The 22,286-nt window shown below is 40.9% G+C and overlaps 1 protein-coding gene across 4 annotated transcripts in view; it reads left to right on the forward strand.

Moving 5' to 3' along the window:
• The window catches only part of FOCAD (focadhesin), a 407,831-nt gene that overhangs the window by 308,226 nt on the left and 77,319 nt on the right, over positions 1 to 22,286 (forward strand). For all 4 annotated transcript variants that reach the window (XM_075825910.1, XM_075825919.1, XM_075825901.1 and 1 more), the window contains 5 exons: positions 1,395 to 1,487; positions 2,171 to 2,259; positions 7,282 to 7,323; positions 19,286 to 19,394; positions 19,610 to 19,726. In XM_075825910.1, the coding sequence (XP_075682025.1) occupies positions 1,395 to 1,487; positions 2,171 to 2,259; positions 7,282 to 7,323; positions 19,286 to 19,394; positions 19,610 to 19,726 (450 nt within the window). The remainder of the gene's footprint in view (positions 1 to 1,394; positions 1,488 to 2,170; positions 2,260 to 7,281; positions 7,324 to 19,285; positions 19,395 to 19,609; positions 19,727 to 22,286) is intronic.

Genomic DNA, 22,286 nt, shown 5'->3' on the forward strand with positions numbered 1-22,286 from the left:
GTGCTTCTTTGTATACCCCTGTGGCAATGGGACTGAATGAAACTCCTTAATTACACGATTAAGAGGTGTGTCCCAATACTTTCGTCTATATAGTGTGTATGAAGACAGCATAGCTAAAAAAACAACTTTTAGAACAAATGATAGGCTTTGATACACCACCTCATTAGTACACTGTTCCTAGAAATAAAGAAAATCATTGCTGTGAAGCCTGGATAATTTATTCGGTTACCTAATAAAATTGACTATACAGAAAGCAATATCACCACCATTCAGTGACCATATAGTGGTAGATACCGGTCCTACACTGGAAGCTCTGCAGACCATATAAGTGAATACAGTACAGTTACAGCCAGTGGCTCACAGGTGACGTCTTCTCAGAATGGAGTCATTCACTTTCCCTTTTCTTCTTCATCCGGGCCCGACTGCCATGATGACTTTTTCCAACCACAAATTATCTCTGCGGAATTTGACACACAGACCACTTTGGAGCTTCACTTTTTTAGCACACCACCCACTGACGGTGCTCTTTGTGTTCCATGGAGTAATAGTGCCACCCACAAAGTAATGGTGATCTCCACCCTAGTGCCTGCCCCCTTAACCCCAGAAGTTTCCCTCACACACAGTAATGGTATCCCCACACTGCAATCATGCCCCTTAGATCCTCCCACAGTAATAGTTTCCCCACACACAGTATCGGTGCCACCTTAGTGTCCTCCACACAGTAATTGTGTCCTTTAGTGCTGCCCATTCAGTAATTGTGCTCCCTGAATGGCCCGACTCCGTAATCGTGCCCCTACTCATTAATGGTGCCCCCTTAATGCTCCTTACTCCGTTATAGCACCCCTATTGACCCCCATTCAGTAATAGTGCTTCTCATTATTGGTGCCCCCTTAATGGACCCCATTGAGTAATAGTGCCCCCAACAAATATTAAAACTTATACTCACCTATCCCTGTTCCAACGACAAAAGAGCTGCACATTCTGAGGCTGCAGGCCTCCTTAACCACATCAGGCCTGCAGCCTATGAGATGCCGAGATGGGACCTTTGCGTAGACCGATGCAGTGAAGTCATTGTCCCAGCGTCTCATAGGCTGCAGGCTCCTTGCTCCGACATAGCATTCAACTGTATCTGCGTCCTGAGCATGCAGATACAATTGAAAGTGTCAGTCGCCTGAGGATCCGGGACACCAGTCCAAAAGTCTGGGGCTTGTGTCCCAGTTGCACGGTTGTAGCGAACTCCACAGATCACATATATTAGAGATGTTGTCCTATTTACTAGTCAGGTCATTTTTTTTAATTTAACAAATACATTATCTGCTTGAATCCTACTGTGTGTCTGGATTGAACAGATTGAAACCTTAGGCGTTGCATGTCTTTTTGTTTTTTTTCTGTAGGTAAATATCCAGTCCTCTGAATGGCATCGTTCCATTCTTCTTCCACAGTCTTGGCTTGGCTTCATGACAAGGACGTACCATGCTGTATTGCAGGTAAGTTGAAATACACTGTATCTAAGCAGCTCCACCTTCATTAAAGGGCAATTTCCATCTTAGACAGTTATGGGATTTATATGGGATATGCCATGACCGTCTAAGATAGGACTTAGGGCATTTATGGCATATCCACAGGACCTGCACCTATCTGGGGAATCAAGGGTCCCCCAACCTCTTTTCCACTGAATGAAATGGCCAATGGCTGTTTCTGAAAGCCCGACCATCTCAGGGCTAGAGGCCGCCTCGCCATTCGGGGGTCTGGGGATGTCTGTTGATGACAACACCTTTACACTGCCAATTACTATATATCTTGTTAGAAATATCTGAGAGTTACAGTGATCATACAGTGTATAACAGGACCAGGAGTGAGGAATGTTTATAATCTACTGGAATGGTTTAAACTACTTTCCTTTGTTTTATCCCACACACTTTTTCACGTAGTTTCTTTCTTCATAGGCTCATTAAAGCATTAAAAATACCCCAAACTCTTGGGAGAAAGTTTCAAACAATGTATACCTAGCGTAAAACGCTAAATCGGCGTAAAAAGCCTCTGTATGAACTTAGAACTTGATTTCCTATTTCAAAGAAGTATACCATAAATACATGGGTCTATAGTTTTCATTTTAAAATTAGTTTACTGGTCGGTTTGGGGTGTGTAACATGTCCTTTTATATTTGTAGGGCAGACAAGCAGAGCTGGAGATGCAGCTGAAGCATGGAAAAGATGACCCACAAGAAATTCAGTATAAAACATTTACGGCTTGGCTATGGTAAATATAACTAGAAATTCCGTTTTTATCGGTGGTAAAGTCTTGAAAAACCACAGTGTATTGTTTAGGCTCTGTATATAGGCCATACAATTATATACATCTATTGACTCCCATTCTAAGAAAAGAAAAAAGGGTTCCCCCTGTATTGAAAAGTGCAATCTATTCTTTTCAATGTAGTGAAAAAAAAAAAAGGATGTAGACGGATATCGCTCAATATACACAGTATGTTTGAAATAAAGAATCATCCTGTATTGACCATAATAGTGGTCAGATTATGAAGGCATTTATTCACATAAATAGTCCAACTGCGCTGTGAGGAATTTTCAGTGCTTAATATGTGTTGGCTTTATTAATATGTGACTCAAAAGTCGAATAAGTAGAAAATATATTTACAGACCCCTGTTTTTTACTTGATAACCGTTTAACTCCTCGCCACCACAGCCAGTTTTCTTTTTTTTAAATTCATTTTGTAATCTACCCATCCAAGAGCTTAACTTTTATTTTTCTGTCAACATAGCTGGATGAGGGATAGTCTTTTGCATAACGTGTTGCTTTTTATAATGGCACAATTAAATGTGTAAAATAAAAAGATAAGTCCTAGCAATTGCACCATTTTTGGGGGTTTTAGTTTAAAGGCTTTCGACATGCAGTAAAAATTACATGTTAACTCTATACTGCGGATCTGTAATATTAAAGTGATACCAAATGTATATATTTTTTTATGTTTTACATTATACAGTGAAGGAAATAATTATTTGATTCCTTGCTGATTTTGTAAGTTTGCCCACTGTCAAAGACATGAACAGTCTAAAATTTTTAGGCTAGGTTAATTTTACCAGTGAGAGAGATTATATAAAAAAAAAAAACACATTGTCAAAATTATATATATTTATTTGCATTGGGCACAGAGAAATAAGTATTTGATCCCTTTGGCAAACAAGACTTAATACTTGGTGGCAAAACCCTTGTTGGCAAGCACAGCAGTCAGACATTTTTAGTAGTTGATGATGAGGTTTGCACACATGTTAGATGGAATTTTGGCCCACTCCTCTTTGCAGATCATCTGTAAATCATTAAGATTTTGAGGCTGTCGCTTGGCAACTCGGATCTTCAGCTCCCTCCATAAGTTTTCGATGGGATTAAGGTCTGGAGACTGGCTAGGCCACTCCATGACCTTAATGTGCTTCTTTTTGAGCCATTCCTTTGTTGCCTTGGCTGTATGTTTTGGGTAAGGGTATGTTCACACGGCGGGGGTCCGTAACGGCTGAAATTACGGGGATGTTTCAGCCTGAAAACATCCCCGTAATTTCAGCCGTACCGGCATGTGCAGGCGCATGAACGCCGCGTCAATTACGGCCGTAATTAGCGCTGCTATTCATTGGAGTCAATGAATAGCGGCTCCAATTACGGCCAAAGAAGTGACAGGTCACTTCTTCTACGCGGGCGTCTATTTACGCGCCGTCATTTGACAGCGGCGCGTAAATATACGCCTCGTGTGAACAGACAAACGTCTGCCCATTGCTTTCAATGGGCAGATGTTTGTCAGCGCTATTGAGGCGCTATTTTCAGACGTAATTCGGGGCAAAAACGCCCGAATTACGTCCGTAAATAGGCCGTGTGAACATACCCTTATTGTCGTGCTGGAAGACCCAGCCACGAGCCATTTTTAATATTCTGGTGGAGGGAAGGAGGTTGTCACTCAGGATTTGACGGTACATGGCTCCATCCATTCTCCCATTGATGCGGTGAAGTAGTCCTGTGCCCTTAGCAGAGAAACACCCCCAAAACATAATGTTTCCACCTCCATGCTTGACAGTGGGGACGGTGTTCTTTGGGTCATAGGCAGCATTTCTCTTCCTCCAAAAACGGCGAGTTGAGTTAATGCCAAAGAGCTCAATTTTAGTCTCATCTGACCACAGCACCTTCTCCCAATCACTCTCAGAATCATCCAGATGTTCATTTGCAAACTTCAGACGGGCCTGTACATGTGCCTTCTTGAGCAGGGGGACCTTGCGGGCACTGCAGGATTTTAATCCATTACGGCGTAATGTGTTACCAATGGTTTTCTTGGTGACTGTGGTCCCAGCTGCCTTGAGATCATTAACAAGTTCCCCCCGTGTAGTTTTCGGCTGAGCTCTCACCTTCCTCAGGATAAAGGATACCCCACGAGGTGAGATTTTGCATGGAGCCCCAGATCGATGTCGATTGACAGTCATTTTGTATGTCTTCCATTTTCTTACTATTGCACCAACAGTTGTCTCCTTCTCACCCAGCATCTTACTTATGGTTTTGTAGCCCATTCCAGCCTTGTGCAGGTCTATGATCTTGTCCCTGACATCCTTAGAAAGCTCTTTGGTCTTGCCCATGTTGTAGAGGTTAGAGTCAGACTGATTAATTGAGTCTGTGGACAGGAGTCTTTTATACAGGTGACCATGTAAGACAGCAGTCTTTAATGCAGGCACCAAGTTGATTTGGAGCGTGTAACTGGTCTGGAGGAGGCTGAACTCTTAATGGTTGGTAGGGGATCAAATACTTATTTCTCTGTGCACTATGCAAATAAATATATATAATTTTGACTATGTGATTTTCTTTTTTTTTTAAATATAATCTATCTCTCACTGGTAAAATTAACCTAGCCTAAAAATTCTAGACTGTTCATGACTTTGACAGTGGGCAAACTTACAAAATCAACAAGGGATCAAATACTTATTTCCTTCACTGTGTGTATATATATGTGTATATATATATATATATATATATATATATGTGTGTGTGTGTACTAGTCCATCTCAATGAATTCGAATATCCTCAAAAAGTTAATTTATTTTAGTAACTCAATTCAAAAAGTGGAACTCATATATTATATTGATTCATTACACGCAGACCGATCTATTTCCAGCATTTTTTTCTTTTAATGTTGATGATTATGATAAAATTTAAATTTAGTGTCTCAGAAAATTTGAATATTATAAGCCCAATTTCAAAAATGATTTTTAATACCGAAATGTATTCCTACTGAAAAGTCTGTACAGTATATGCACTCAATACTTGGTCGGGCTCCTTTTGCATGAGTTACTGCATCGATGCGGCGTGGCATGGAGGCGATCAGCCTGTGGCACTGCTGAGGTGTTATGGAAGCCCAGGTTGCTTTCATAGTGGCCTTCAGTTCGTCTGCATTGTTGGGTCTGGTGTCTCATCTTCCTCTTGACAATACCCCATAGATTGTCTATGGTGTTTAGGTCAGGCGAATTTTCTGGCCAATCAAGCACCGTGATACTGTGGTTATTAAACCAGGTATTGGCACCTGTCCACACTGCCAAAAGTACCAAGTCCTGCTGGAAAATGAAATCAGCATCTCCATAAAGCCTGTCAGCTGAGGGAAGCATGAAGTGCTCGAAAATGTCCTGGTAGACGGCTGCGTTCACTCTGTACTTGATATAACCTAATCAGTTACAAGCACATGTATAAACCTAATCTGTTACAAACACATGTATAAACCTAATCTGTTACAAGCACATGTATAAACCTAATCTGTTACAAGCACATGTATAAACCTAATCTTTTACAAACACATGCATAAACCTAATCTGTTAGGCTGGGTTCACACGAGCATGTTACGTCCGTAAAGGACGGAACGTATTTCGGCCGCAAGTCCCGGACCGAACACAGTGCCGGGAGCCGGGCTCCTAGCATCATAGTTATGTACGACGCTAGGAGTCCCTGCTTCCCCGTGGAATTACTGTCTCGTACTGAAAACATGATTACAGTACAGGACAGTTGTCCGGCAGGGACTCCTAGCGTCGTACATAACTATGATGCTAGGAGCCCGGCTCCCTGCAGTGTGTTCGGTCCGGGACTTGCGTCCGAAATACGTTCCGTCCTTTACGGACGTAACATGCTCGTGTGAACCCAGCCTTACAAGCACATGCATAAACCTAATATGTTACAATCATAAACCTAATCTGTTACAAACACATGTATAAACCTAATCCGTTACAAACACATGCATAAACCTAATCTGTTACAAACACATGCATAAATCTAATCTGTTACAAGCACATGTATAAACAGATTAGGTTTATGCATGTGTTTGTAACAGATTAGGTTTATGCATGTGTTTGTAACAGACTAGGTTTATACATGTGCTTGTAACAGATTAGGTTTATACATGTGCTTGTAAGGGTATGTTCACACGTAGTCAACCAAAACGTCTGAAAATCCAGAGCTGTTTTCAAGGGAAAACAGACCCTGCTTTTCAGACGTTTTTTACCAACTCGCATTTTTACCAACTCATTTTTTTACCAACTCGTTTTTGGAGCTGTTTTCATTGGAGTCTATGAGAAAACAGCTCCAAAAACGTCTGAAAGAAGTGTCCTGCACTTCTTTTGACGAGGCTGTATTTTTACGAGTCGTCGTTTGACAGCTATCAAACGACGACGCGTAAATAACAGGTCGTCTGCACAGTACGTCGGCAAACCCATTCAAATGAATGGGCAGATGTTTGCCGACGTATTGTAGCCATATTTTCAGACGTAAAACGAGGCATAATACGCCTCGTATACGTCTGAAATTTGGCCGTGTGAACCCAGCCTAACAGATTAGGTTTATACATGTGCTTGTAACAGATTAGGTTTATACATGTGCTTGTAACAGATTAGGTTTATACATGTGCTTGTAACAGATTAGGTTTATACATGTGCTTGTAACAGATTAGGTTTATACATGTGCTTGTAACAGATTAGGTTTATACATGTGCTTGTAACAGATTAGGTTTATACATGTGCTTGTAACAGATAGTTCTACACTTGACACCATTTACCGTATTTGCTGAATTGGTCATGTAAAACTAGTAGAATAAATTCTACTCATAATGAATAGCAATAAATTCTGCCTTAGTATTCAACTGTTTTTCCAGCAAAGTCTAAATGAAGAAAAATCCTAATGAAAGTGTTTTGTTGGATTTCTTTCTTATGTTGTCATAATCCAGCAGTAAGTGGCCTATCTGTCTGTTGTATGTTACAGGGTGAGAGATGCTCTTACTGAGGTCATCCGGTCTACAGTCAAGTAAGCTATAAATCCTGTTTATTTTATGCATATATACCACAGATGTGCTTTTCTATGGTCTTCAACTTTGTTTGCATGCACTTTTTCTTTTATTTTTGTATTTCCACCTTTTCACTTGTCCTGGGATATCCAGCAAGTCATCCTACTTTCTTAATGAAGAACTTTACTCATTAGGTCAATCTTATATTTTGAGCTAATTTATCAGTTTTCGCTGTCTTAACCCCTTCCCAACATTTGTCGTAAGAATACGTCATGGAAAGCCAGTACTTCCCGCAAAATGTTGTATACTTACGACAAATGCATGGCACTGGCTCAGAAGCTGAGTCGGTGCCATCATCCCCGGATGTCAGCTGTATCTGACAGCTGACATCCTGCTGTAACGGCGGGGACCGAAGTTCGCTTCGATCCCCGCCATTAACCCTTTAAATGCAGCCGCCAAAAGTGATCGCTGCATTTAAGGTGTTTGCAGCTCATCGACATCCCAGCAATAAAATCGCTGGGGTGTCGATGGCTGAAATGGCAACCGGACGCCTAATACTGGCCTCCCGGTGTGCCTAGCACGTAAAACGTCCAACTCCCGTCCAGAGGCGGGGCCTGAAAGGCTTCCGTAACCGCCGGCAAGATGGCGCCGGCTCAGGAGATGAGCCGGCGTCATCAGCGGTGGATATCAGCTGTAGGTTACAGCTGACATCCACCTGTAACGGCAGAACTGGAGCTAGCTCCAATCCCTGCCATTAACCCCTCAGATGGAGCGATCGGATGCGATCGCTGCATCTTTGTGGTTGCTAGCAGATCGCCAGCTGTGCCCTGCAATCGCACAACTGCCGACTGCTATTATGACATCAGGAGACCTAACAATGGCCTCATGTCTGCCATTACAGAAGCCGATTAGGCCCCGCCCGGAGTCGAAGCCTAATCGGCTTGCTGTCCGTGAATGACTGACAAATCTATTACATTGCACTACGTAAACAAATCTGACAGTTCGACCTTCAAGTCGCTTAGTGGGACTACAGTAAAGTGTAAAAAAAAATTGTGAAAAATATAATAAAAGTTTTAAGTAATAAAATAAAACACAGTCGCTCTTTTTCCCTGATCATGTCCGTTATTTTTGATAAAAATAAATAAACCATACATATTTGGTATCGCCGTGACCGTAACAGCCTAAACTATAAAAATATGATGTTATTTATTCCATGCGGTGAACGGCGTAAATTTTTTAAAAAAAACTAATGCCAGAATTTCTGGTTTTTGGTCACTTTGCCCTACAAAAATTGAAATAAAAAGTGATCAAAAAGTCGCATGTATCCAAAAATGGTGCCTATAAAAACTATAGCTCGTCTCGCAAAAGACAAGCCCTCATACAGCTCCGTCGACGAAAAAATGAAAAAGTTATGGTTCTCACAGCATGGCGACAGAAATAATACATGTAAGACATAAAAAAGTGCTATAAATTAGGTATCGCCGGAATCGTACTGACCCGCAGAAGAAAGTTAACATGTCATTTATAACGCATGGTGAACGCTGTATAAAAAAAAAACTCTGCCAGAATTGCTGTTTTTTGGTCACCTTGCCTCTCAAAATATAGGATAAAAAGTTGCATGTACCCCAAAATGGTACCAATAATAAATACAGCTCATCCCGCAAAAAGACAGCCCTTATACCACTACACCTATGAAAAAATAAAATTAGTTAAGCCTTCCATAAGTCAGGAAATAAAAAATATGCGGTTGTGCAGATCAGAGGGGAATATTTAGTCTGTTTCAAGAGGCGATTTATCGGGGCCCTAAAATTAGGGAACCAGGAAGGGGGAGGGCCCAAACATCTGCTAGAAGCGAGGGCATCCGTTTTATACCAGGACAACACTTCCTAGCAAAATTCCCCAAACTGCAAAGGTGCGGAGTGTGGACTAAAAGGGGGATAAGTAAAGACACCATTTATCAGTGCGACAGCGGCCTGTGCAGAAAGGATTGCTTCACAGCGTAATACACATCTATGGATTATTTTATTGTTTACCCCATTATGTTAACACCTGACTATGCCCCTGATATACTCTGCCCATCTTTCATATGCCCCCACATTATAAACAGAAACACCAGCAATACTCAAACAAAACTAAAATCTACGCTTCAAAAGCCAAATGGCGCTCTCACCCATCTGAGCCCTACAGTGTGCCCAAACAGCAGTCTACTTCCACATATATGGCACCGCCATACCCGGGAGAGCCCTTTTAACAATTTTTGGGGTGTGTGTCTACAGTGGGATAAGCTGGGTATGACATACTTGCCACTGAATTGGGGAAAAATTTTAATTTTTACTTTGCACCATCCGCAGCGCATTCATTTATGGAAAAGACCTGTGGGGTGAAAATGTTCACTTCACCCCTTAATAAATGCCTTGAGGGGTGTAGTTTCTAAAATGGGGTCACTTCTGGGGGGGTTTCTTTTATTATTTCCTATCTGAGCCTCTGCAATTTTGAACCAATTCTGTGTAAATCGCCAAATTAGGCCTCAATTTCGCATTGTACTCTCTCACTCCTGAGCCCTGTCAAATGTCCAGGCAAAAGATTAGGGCCACATGTGGGGTGTTTCTAAAACCGGGAAACACAGCATAATAATTAGAGAGCTATCTTGTTATGGTGGCACAAGCTGGGCACCACATATTGGCATATCTATTGCAAAATCCCATTTTCACTCTGCAATATCGAGTGCACACTAATTTATGCACTCGATATTTATACTATTTAACATGCTCACTACACCCCTAGGTGAATACCTTGAGGGGTGTAATTTCCAAAATAGGGTCACTTTTGGGGGTTTCCAAATGTCTCTCCTTCCCTTCTGAGCCCTGCCATGTGCCCAAAAATGAGTTTATAACCACATATGGGGTATTGCCATACTCGGGAGAAATTGCTTAACAAATGTTGGGGTTCTTTTTCTGCTTTATTTTTTGAGAAAATGAAAAATTTTGTGCTAAAGCTACGTCTTATTGGAAAAAAAATGTAATGTTTATTTTCACTGCCCAATTCTAATAAATTCTATGAAACTCCTGTGGGGTCAAAATGATCACTACACCCATAGATGTATTCCTCAAGGGATGTCGTTTCCTAAATGGAGTTACTTATTGGGCGTTTTCACTGTTTTGGTCCCTCAGATGCTTGGCAAATGCGACATGGCCACGGCAAACCATTCCTGCTAAATTTGAGCTCCAAAAGCCAAATGGCGCTCTTTCCCTTCTAAGCCCTGCCATGTGTCCAAACACCTGTTTATTACCACATATGGGGTACTGTTTTACTCGGGAGAAATTGCTTTACAAATGTTGTGGTGCTTTTCCTCCTTTAGTCCTTGTGGAAATGAGAAAAAATTTGCTAAACCTACATTTTCTTTGAAAGAATGTAGATTTCCATTTTCACGGCGTACTTCCAATAATTTCTGCAATAAACCTGTAGTGTCAAAATGCTCACTATACTCGTAGATAATTTCCTTAAGGGGTGTAGTTTCCCAAATGGGGTCACTTTTGGGGGATTTCCACTGTTTTGGCATTGCAAGAGCCCTTCAAACCCGACATGGTTCCTAAAATAGATTCTAATAAAAAGGAGGCCCAAAATCCACTAGGTGCACCTTTGCTTCTGAGGCCGGTGCTTCAGTCCATTAGTACACTAGGGCCACATGTGGGATATTTCCTAAAACTGCAGAACCTGGGCAATAAATATTGAGTTACGTTTCTCTGGTAAAACTTTGTGTTACAAAAAAAATGGATTAAAAATGAATTTATGCAACAACAAAAAAATTAAATTTTTAAATTTCAAGAAACTTTCTAAATGCTGTTTTGAATACTTTGAGGGGTGAAGTTTTTCATATGGGGTGACTTTTTGGAGGTTTCTAATATATAAGGCCTTCAAAGCCACTTCACAACTGAACTGGCCCCTGTAAAAATAGCCTTTTGACATTTTCTTGAAAATGTGAGAAATTGCTGCTAAAGTTCTAAGCCTTGTAACGTCCTAGAAAAAGAAAAGAATGTTCAAAAAACGATGTCAATCTAATGTAGACATGTGGGGGATGTTAATTAGCGACTATTTTGTGTGGTTTAACTGCCTGTCTTACAAGCAGATATATTTAAATTTAGAAAATGTTAATTTTTTTAATTTTTCACCAAATTTTGGTGTTTTTCACATTTAAATATTGAATGTATCGATCAAATTTTGCCAGTAACATAAAGTCCAATGTGTCACGAGAAAACAATCTCAGAATCGCTTGGATAGGTTAAAGAGACTCTGTCACCACATTATAAGTGCCCTATCTCCTACATAAGAAGATCGGCGCCGTAATGTAGGCGACAGTAATGCTTTTTATTTCGAAAAACGATCTATTTTAAACCACTTTATGAGCGATTTTTAGATTTATGCTAATGAGTTTCTTAATGCCCAAGTGGGCGTGTTTTTACGTTAGACCAAGTGGGCGTTGTACAGAGGAGTGTATGACGCTGACCAATCGGCGTCATACACTTCTCTCCATTCATTTACACTGCAATAGCGATATAGTTATATCGTTATGTGCAGCTACATACACAAACACTAACATTACTGTAGTGTCCTGATAATGAATATACATCACTACCAGCCAGGACGTGATGTTTATTTAGAATTCTGACACTTCTGAATCTTTTCTGTGAGATTCCAGCAAGGCAAGTGTAATCTCGCGAGATTACAATGTAACCTTTCATTTCAAATGAGATTACGCTTGCCTTGCTGGAATTCAGAGTCCTCCTATTTCCCCTCCCAACACTTATTGACGTTCAGTCTCAGTCAGTGAATGATGGCAGTGGTCAGCAACCTTCGGCACTCTAGCTGTTGTGAAACTACAACTCCCAGCATGCCATGAAAGCCAAAGGCTTTATTATTTCAGCCAAAGGGCTTCAGGGTATGCTGGGAATTGTAGTTTCACAGCAGCTGGAGTGCCGAAGTTTGCTAACCCTGTTTTTTGCTTTTTTAGTTTACACCTTTCCCCGTGTGGCGTAAATAATGTGTTGCCTTATTCTATGGATCGGCAAGATTACGGCGTTACCAAATATGTGTAGTTTTTGTCATGTTTTACTACTTTTGCACAATAAAAACTCTTTTAAACCAAAATATTATTTTTTGGTGTCGCCACATTCCAAGAGCCAAACGTTTGTATTTTTTTGCCGATGTAGCCGTATGTGGGCTTGTTTTTTGCGAGACGAGATGCAGTTTACATTGGTTCCACATTTGGGTACGTAGCACTTATTATATAACTTTTATTATTATCTTTTTGCGGGGGAGATGGGAAAAAAAGCACCCCCTTATTTTTGTACAACGTTCACCATGCGGTTTAAATAATGTGTAAACGTTATTGTTCGGGTCGTTATGATCGCGGCAATGCCAAATATGTGTATTTTCTATTATACCTTTACACAATAAAACCACGTTTTATGTAATAAATTTGTTGTTTTTTTTACTGTACACTTTTTAAAATTTTAAATACATTTTAATTGTAATTATTTTTTTACTCCCACTTGGGGACTTCACAAAGCAATCTTTTGGTCACTGATATAATGCTTTGGTATACTTCGTATCCCCAAGCATTAACCCCTTAAGGACACAGACAATTTTTTTCAAATCTGACATGTCAGTTTATGTGGTAATAACTCTGGAATACTTTTATGTATCCAAGCGATTCTGAGATTGTTTTCTCGTGACACATTGGACTTTATGTTACTCAAAATTTGCTCAATACATTCAGTATTTTATTGTGAAAAACACCAAAAGTTAGCGAAAATGTTTAAAAATTAGAATTTTTCTAAATTTAAATGTATCTGCTTGTAAGACCGTACTACCACACAAAATTGTTCTAATTAACATTTCCCATATGTCTACTTTAGATTGGCATAGTTTTTTGAACATCCTTTTTTTTCTAGCATGTTACAAGGCTTAGAACTTTAGCAGCAATTTCTCACATTTTCAAGAAAATTTCAAAATGCCATTTTTACAGGGGCCAGTTCAGTTGTGAAGTTACTTTTAGGGCCTTATATATTAGAAACCCCCAATAAGTCACCACATTTTAAAAACTTCACCCCTCAAAGTATTCAAAACTGCATTTAGAAAGTTTCTTAACCCTTTAGACGTTTCACAGGAATTAAAGCAAAGTAGAGGTGAAATTTACAAATTCCATATTTTTTGGGGAGAAATTAATTTTTAATAAAAATTTTTTGTAACAGAGTTTACCAGAGAAATGCAACTCAATATCTATTGCCCAGATTCTGCAGTTTTTAGAAATATCCCACATATGGCTCTAGCATGTTACTGGACTGCAGCATCGGCCTCAGAATCAAAGGAGCACCTAGAGGATTTTGGGGCCTCCTTTTTATTAGAAAATATTTTAGGGACCATGTCAGGTTTGAAGGGCTCTTACGGTGCCAAAACAGTGACCCCTTTTTGGAAATTACACCCCTTGAGAAAATTATCTAGGAGCATTTTAACCCGCAGGATTTTTGCAGAAATGGTTTGAAGTAGGCCGTGAAAATGAAAATCTACATTCTTTTAAAGAAAATGTAAGTTTAGCTAATTTTTTCTAATTTCCACAAGGACTAAGGAGAAAAAGCACCACAACATTTGTAAAGCAATGTCTCCCGTGTAAAACAATACCCCACATGTGGTCATAAACGTCTGTTTGGACACACGGCAGGGCTCAGAAGGGAAAGAGCGCCATTTGGCTTTTGGAGCTCAAATTTAGCATGAATGGTTTGCCAAGCCGCATTTGCAAAGCCCCAGAGGGACCAAAACAGTGAAAACGCCCAAAAAGTTACTCCGTTTAGGAAACTACACTCCTTGAAGAATCCATCTAGGGGTGTAGAGAGCATTTTGACCCAACAGGGGTTTCATAGATTTTATTAGAATTGGGGAGTGAAGTAAAAAAACAAAAACATTTTTCCAATAAGACGTAGCTTTTGCGCAAAATTTTTCATTTTCTCAACAAATAAAGGAATAAAAGAACCCCAACATTTGTAAAGCAACTTCTCTGGAGTACGGAAATACCCCATATGTGGTCATAAACTGCTGTTTGGTCACACGGCAAAGATCAGAAGGGAAGGAGCGCCATTTGGCTTTTGGAGCACAGATTTTGCTGGATTTGTTTCTTGATACCATGTCGCTTTTGCAAAGCTTCTAAGAAACCAGTACAGTGGAAACTCCCCAAAAGTGACTCCATTCACGAAACTACACCCCTTGAAGAATTCATTTAGGGGTGTAGTGAGCATTTTGACCCCACAGGTGTTTCATAGATTTTATTAGAATTGGGCAGTGAAAATTAAAAAAAAAAAAAAGTTTTCTTCAATAAGACGTAGTTTTAGCTCAATTTTTCATTTTCTCAACAAATAAAAGAAAAAAGAACCCCAATATTTGTAAAGCAATTTCTCCCGAGTACAGCAATACCCCATGTGTGGTCATAAACTGCTGTTTGGGCACAGAGTAGGGCTCCGAAGGGCAGGAGCGCCATTTGCTTTTGGAGTACAGATTTTACTGGATTGGTTTCTGGGCGCTATGTCACATTTACAAAGTCCCTGTGGGAGCAAAACAGTGGAAATTCCCCAGAAGTGACACCATTTTAGAAACACCCCTCAAGGTCTTCACCTAGGGGTGTAGTGAGAGTATTAGCAGGTGATTGGCAGAACTTGGTGTGCACTCGATGTTGCAGAGTGAAAATGGGATTTTTTCCATAGATATGCCAATATGTGGTGCCCAGCTTGTGCCACCATAACAAGATAGCTCTCTAATTATTATGCTGTGTTTCCCGGTTTTAGACACACCCTACATGTGGCCATCTTTTTCCTGGACATTCGACCAGGCTAAGGATTGAAAGAGTACCATGCGAAATCGAGGCCTAATTTGGCAATTTACAAAGTATTGGTTCACAATTGCAGGACTCTGATGTGAAATAATAAAAGAAACCCCTGAGAAGTGACCCCATTTTGGAAACTGCACCCCTCAAGGCATTTATTATGAGGTGTAGTGAGCATCTTCACCCCACAGGGCTTTTCCATGAATCATTGCGCTGCTGTAGGTGCAAAGTAAAAATGTTAATTTTTCCCTAGATATGCCATTTTAGTGGTAAATATGTGGTGCCCAGCTTGTTCCACTGGAGAAACACACTGTAAAAATTGTTAAAAGGGTTCTCCCAAGTATGGTGACGCCATATATGTGGAAGTAAACTGCTGTTTGGGCACGCTGTAGGGTTCAAAAGGGAGGGAGCGCCATTTTGCTTTTGTAGCGCAGATTTTGCTTGGTAGTAGTTTTGTTTGGAGTTTTACTGGTGTTTCCGTTTATAATGTAGGGGCATATGTAAACGGGGTAGAGTACATCAGGGGCATAGTCGGGTGGTATAATAATAGGGTAAAAAAAATAATAAAATAATCCATAGATGTGTGTCGCACTGATAAATGTCCTTTCTTATCCCCCTTTTGGTACACCTTTACAGTTTGGGGAATTTTGCTGGGAAGTGTTGTCCTGGTATAATACGGGCACCCTCGCTTCCAGCAGATATGTTTGGGCCCTCCCCTTCCTGGTTCCCTAATTTTAGGGGCCTTGATAATTCGCCACTTGAAACAGAAGAAATGTTCCCCTTGATCCTGCACAGTTGCATATTTTTTCTTTCCTGACTTATTGGAGCCTTAACTAATTTTATTTTTTCATAGACTTAGTGGTGCGAGGGCTGTTTTTTTGGGGGACGAGCTATAGTTTTTATTGGTTCCATTTTGGGGTACATGCGACTTTTTAAACACTTGTTATCCTTTTTTTTGAGCGGCCAGGTGACAAAAAAACAGCAATTCTGGCATGTTTTTTTAGTTCTTTTTATACAGCATTCACCACAGATCATAAATTACATGTTAAATTTATTCTGCGGGTAAGTCCGATTCCGGCGATACCTAATTTATAGAACTTTTTTATGTTTTACAAGTTTTTGCACAATAAAATTACTTTGGTAAAGAGAATGGATTTTTTCTGTCGCCAAGTTGCGAGAGCCATAACTTTTTAATTTTTTCGTCGACAGAGCTGTATGAGGGCTTGTTTTTTTGCGAGACGAGTTATAGTTTTTATAGGTACCATTTTTGGATACATACGACTTTTTGATCTCTTTTTATTTCAATTTATGGAAGACAAAGTGACCAAAAATACAGCAATTATGGCAGTATTTTTTTCCCGGCGTTCACTTTGCGGTATAAATAACATAATATTTTTATAGTTCAGGTCGTTACGGACGCGGCGATACCAAATGTGTATGGCTTTATTTATTTTTTTAATAATAAATGATTTGATAAGGGAAAAAGGGCGATAGTGTTTTATGTTATTACTTGAAACTTTTATTGTATTTTTTACAACTTTTATTTTACACTTTTTTTTTTACACTTTTCTTTAGTCCCACTAGGGGACTTGAAGCTCCAACTGTTTGTTTGATGTTCTAATACATTGCACTACCTATGTAGTGCAATGTATTAGAACTGTCAGTTGTTCACTGACCGCAAGCCGATCAATCTCCGCCTCCGGACGGGGCCTAATCTGCTTCCGTAATGGCAGACAGGAAGCCATTGTTCGGCCTCCTGTTGCCGTAGTAGCAGTCGCTATCCTTGACATCGCGTGGCATGCTGCCGATTTGCTACATACCGCTAAGATGCAGCGATCGCATAGGATCGCTGCATTGTAGGGGTTAATGGCAGAAATCGGAGCTAGCTCCGGTTCCTGCCGATACATCGGGGTGTCTGCTGTCATACAGCGGACACCCATTGCTGATGAAGCCAGCTCAGCTTCTGAGCCGGAAGCTGAGCCGGCGCCATCTTGCTGATGGTACCGGAAGCCTTTTAGGCCCCGCCGACGAGCGGGGCATAGGAGGCTTTCGTTGCTGGCAGACCGGGAGGTAAGTATTAGGCCTCCGATCGCCTTTACAGCCATCGGCAACCCAGCGATCATGTTGCTGGGGTGCCGGTGGCTAAAAACTCCTCACATGCTGCGATCTCTATTGAACTCAGCATGTGAGGGGTTAATCGGTCGGATCGGAGGCTAGCTCCGGTCCTGGCCGATACCTCAGGGTGCCAGCTGTAACATACAGCTGGCACCCGGCGGTGATGCCGCTGGCTCAGCTCCTGAGCTATCTCCATCTCCTTCACGTATAGTTACGTGGAAATGCGTTAAAACACCAGTTTCTATCACGTAACTGTAAGTGATTTTGCGGGAAGGGGTTAATGCCTGTCAGTTTTACACTGACAGCACTGCCTAGTAGGCATACAGCTATGGCAGGCCTTGGGGACCTTTGTTAGGCCCCCGGGTTGCCATGGAAACCCGTCTGTGACCAATGATTCATTCTTGCGACCCGGCGATGGTTGACGAAGGGAGCCTCCTCCCAGTGTCAAACCACGTAAATGCCGCTGTTGCTATTGACCGAAGCATTTATGGGGTTAAGTGAATAGGGTCAGTCATAGCTGGGCTCCCACAATGATTACGTGGGCACAGCTTCTGTGCGATCAGTGTGCAGTCACCATCAGGTACATGTACGCCAGGATGCAGGAAAGAGACCCTTACAGTGACATATATGTAAATGATAATGTGGGATGGGGTTAAAAACAAATCCTGACATTTTGCAGTCTCATTAGATCAGCAGGCAAGATTACAATGAAAGGTAATATCTCTAAAATAAAGCTGGAAGCAGATGACACCACTGACAATAGTAGATAGGGACCACTCGGTTCCTTCCCCTCCCTGCACAGTGACCTCTGCACATGTCACAGAGCATGCCCACATCACACTTCTGGAGAATTTATTTATAACAGGCACCTGGATGATTTATTGTCTTGGAACTGCTTTTGTAGCAGTTTAGGCAATATGGCTTCCACCATAATCATGTAAAGATCAATCAACCAAAACATAGAAGCAACGTGCAAAAAATAATGTTTCAGTATATATTTCGAATTGGTAATAAAAGTGGTTCCCTTCAACCCTCTACTGGTGCTGAAATTTTATCATGCACTCGCTAATTGTGGTCCTTTCAGGAACCACGCTGTAGCGATATGTTTGTTTACACATCAAAATGTTTCTGTAGGACTAAATGTCCTCTTACATCGGAGACAGCTCGTTGATCGGCGCTCATTTGCTCCTGTCGCACGGAGCTATGTATGGTGACGATCGGTTGTTACTCCGATCGCTCGTCCCAATCCATTATTATCATGTCGGCAGCACGTCTCCCTGTTTACACAGGAAGACGTGCTGTCGAGAACAATAATAATTTACTTTTATAAAACGATACGATCGGCAGATGATTGAGGTGTTTACACAGGGCAATAATTGGCCTGTGTAAGGCCCCATGCACACGACCGTATTTTTTCCCTCCCGTAAATACGGGTCATTTGTCACACGTTTTTAACCCATATTTACGGACCCGTGCCCGTAAATACGGGTTCGTTGTCATCCGTATTCTACCCGTATTTATGGATCCGTAAAAAAAGGGGCGCTGGACATGTCACGATCATGTGCAAACCCCGTAAAAGGGTCACATGATCGCTCAGGCGCCATTTTCTCTGATTCTCTTTATTCAAAAATGTAAATCCCCTGACGTCGCCTAGCTCCCGTAGTCCCGTAATTACGGAAGCCCCATAGACTTCTATGGGCCTGTCTGTGCCGTAATTATGGCCTGAAATAGTACATGTTCTATATTTTTCAACGGCCCGGGCACCTTCCTGTACGCAAACGGGAAGGAACCTGTGGCCAATAGAGTCTATGGGCCCGTAATTACGGGCCATAGTTACGGGTGTTTTTACGGTCGTGTGCATGGGGCCTAAAAGGGCCTTAAGATAAATGATTGCTCCAAAAGAGTATATAATAATGTCCTGAGTGGTTAGGTATATAGAAGCCTACTAGAATTTATACTGATCATTTATCTTTTTGCTCCTTTATGTCTCGCTGTAGAGATAGCCCTGTGGTGAAGGGGAATGCACTCTTAGCACTCACCGGATTAGCAGTTGCGGTCTCTAAATATGAAAACAGTCTTACTTCTGAAAGTGAAGGTGCCCCAGAGGTTTGTCTTCTTTATATTTAATTACTGTTTGATTTTTGCTTCTTAACCTTGAGATCTGTTAAAGACAAGTTAGGCTATCGGCTCGTTGCATGTTTTTTTTGTTCGCAGAAGGCAATCTGAAGTTGAAATATAAATGTGTGAGTTGTCAGCATGTGGCTTCATAAAATTACACTTTTTGTTGTATAGTTGTGATTTTTCTGCTTATGTACCTGCAGATTGGACCTGAAATACTGCCCACCAATGCATGGTTTGGTATGGTGGTTGATACCCTGCTTAGTATTGTCAACAGTCATTACCATCCCAAGAGCAGAATCTTTTCTTGGTTCCAACACGTAAGTTTGCTGTAAATGTTTAGAAATGTTTGGAAACGTCCAATTCATTGTCATTGTCCAGTTTTGTACGTGTTAATTTTTTCTACAAAGGTGTTTTCTTTTTACTTTGAAGCAATATCTTACGCACACTGTTTATTTGTAGGAATGTTCACAGTTGGTGAATTCATTAGGTTGAGTTCCCTTGTTGCGTTTATGTTGTGTTTTTGAACAGTTGGGGAGAAAAATGCAACAAAAAAAATGCATGCGTTTACCCATGCGCTTTACGTTTTTCAGCTGTAATCTGGTTTTAAATCCCATCTATGCATTTTTTAGATTGGTTTTTCTCTCTATTCGTTCAAAACCCCGGCAATGTAAGATGGATTCCTGTATATTATGGAGCAGGAAGAGACTAGAAGAAGCAGCAGAGTTAAATCCTGTCACAGCTTTCTCCTCCGTGTGTGACTGCTGCTGGCTCAGCGTGTATGTAGTGAGAGACGCAGATTAACCCTCTACAAGCAGCTCTTCCTCCTCCAGCAGATTAACTCTTGGACTGCATAATACACAGGGAAATCTTATTACATGGCTGATAAACTAACAATATTCTGTATGAATTACAGTTCAGTCTCCTGGCTGGAGGTGAAGACCTTCATTGCACGATTTGTGTTTCACTGATTTGCCGCCCATTAGGATTCAGTCAGGAATTAATTCACAAGGTTTGAGAATCGCTTTTGGTGGTTTTCTAAGAAAAACAGTTCAATCTTGTGTTCTTTGGAGCAGCAAATTGACAAAATGACAAAACAGGCGAATTGTTTCTCTCACCACTATTCCTGACCAGATCTGAGCAAAAGACTCTGCTTCAGATGCTGTACAGCTCCCCTCTCACTGTTGGTATCTCCCATAGAAGAACGGAATCTTATGGGATTTGGACCTCACTCTGCTGAAATAAAAAGTAAAAACGGTGTCCTGTAATACTGAGGGAAATCCGCTGTTCTGCTAATGATATGTATAGGAAATAATTCTTAACACCTTCCCGCTCCTTGACGTCCTATTAGGTCATGGTAAGTGCATCGTTCGCGCTCCATTTCGGCCATCCTCCCGTGACATACAGGAGCTGTGGCAACTGCTGTCTCGGATCGATCGTTGTGTCCACACTGATTAACCCCTTAGAAGCCGCGTTCAATAGCAATCGGTGCTTCTTAAGGGTTAAACCACCATCATCGGCCCGCTACAAGGTCAGGACCCACAATGCTTGCTGTCAGCGAGTAGCTGACCGCTCTAATACACTGCACTATGCATATTGTGAAGTGCATTAGAATTGCGATCAGGGGACTGCACTTTGATCGCGTCACAGAAAATAACTGTGACGCGATCAAAGCCCCTAACTTGCATGGCCAGACAGCCCAGGGTCCATTGAAGGACCCCAGGGCTGTCTGAACGTATTTCCTGTTGTTAGGGCATACTGAGGTATGCCCTAACAACTGCCTGTGTACAGTCAGTGCACAGGATAATGTACTAGCATATAGATATATGCCAGTACATTACAGTTAAAAAATAAAAATCTAAATAAAAAATCCCTTTATGGGATTAAAAAAAAAAAGTTAATTGAATGTAAAAAAATAAATAATGATAAGTAAATAAATAAAAAGTAAAAAGAAATACACAAACACAATTTTTTTTATAATAAATACATTTTTTAAAATATAAGTCCCAAAACATGAAATAATAGAGACATATTTGGTATCGCCACGACTAACAACCTGTACAACAAATGTATAAAATTATTTATGATGATCGGTGTATGGTGTAAAAAATATTAAAACTGCAGTGGAACTGCTTTTTTTTCTGCATTTTCGCCAAAATAAAACTTTATATAAATTAAATGATAATGTATTTGTACCAAAAAATGGTACCTACATAAAGTACAACTCGTCCTGCAAAAAACCAAGTCTCATACAACTACGTCGTACAAAAAATAAAGTTATGAGTGTCGGGATGCAAAGCGGGAAATATAAAAAAATTGTTCTGTCCTCAAGGACAAAATTGGCCGTGTCCTTAAGGGGTTAAAATTTAATCTACTGTCAATTTTTTGTTTCTCTCTGATAGGTCCTCTTTAACTGCCCCGCCTTTATAATAACCATTTTCACCTCAATCAAATAGTAATGCATAAAGTAAAATGCATGGTTATTGTACTCCTCTACAACCCTTTTAACCTTACTGCCTTCTAGGGATACTACATGTGAGAAGCCAAATATATAATACTCAGATAGCCTTCATTCCCCCGCAGATCCTGTCCCAACTGCTGCATCAAAATGGTGCCTACTTTCTCCATTCACTAAGGCCTTATTCACATGGACGTGTCCGTTTTGCACGCGCAAAAAACGCTGCGTTTTGCGCGCGCAAAAGGTCCGCGTGTCATCAGCATATGGTGCGCGGCTGCGTGATTTTTACGCAGCCGGCATCATTATGACACTCCGGTTTTATGTTTACAAACAGAAAAGCACGGGGTGCTTTTCTGTTTTCATTCATTCATTTTGCTCCTGTTGCGTGAATCACGCGTGGCACCCGGAAGTGCTTCCGTGTG

Source organism: Rhinoderma darwinii, chromosome 1 (assembly GCF_050947455.1).
Source record: "Rhinoderma darwinii isolate aRhiDar2 chromosome 1, aRhiDar2.hap1, whole genome shotgun sequence".
NCBI lineage: Eukaryota > Metazoa > Chordata > Amphibia > Anura > Rhinodermatidae > Rhinoderma > Rhinoderma darwinii.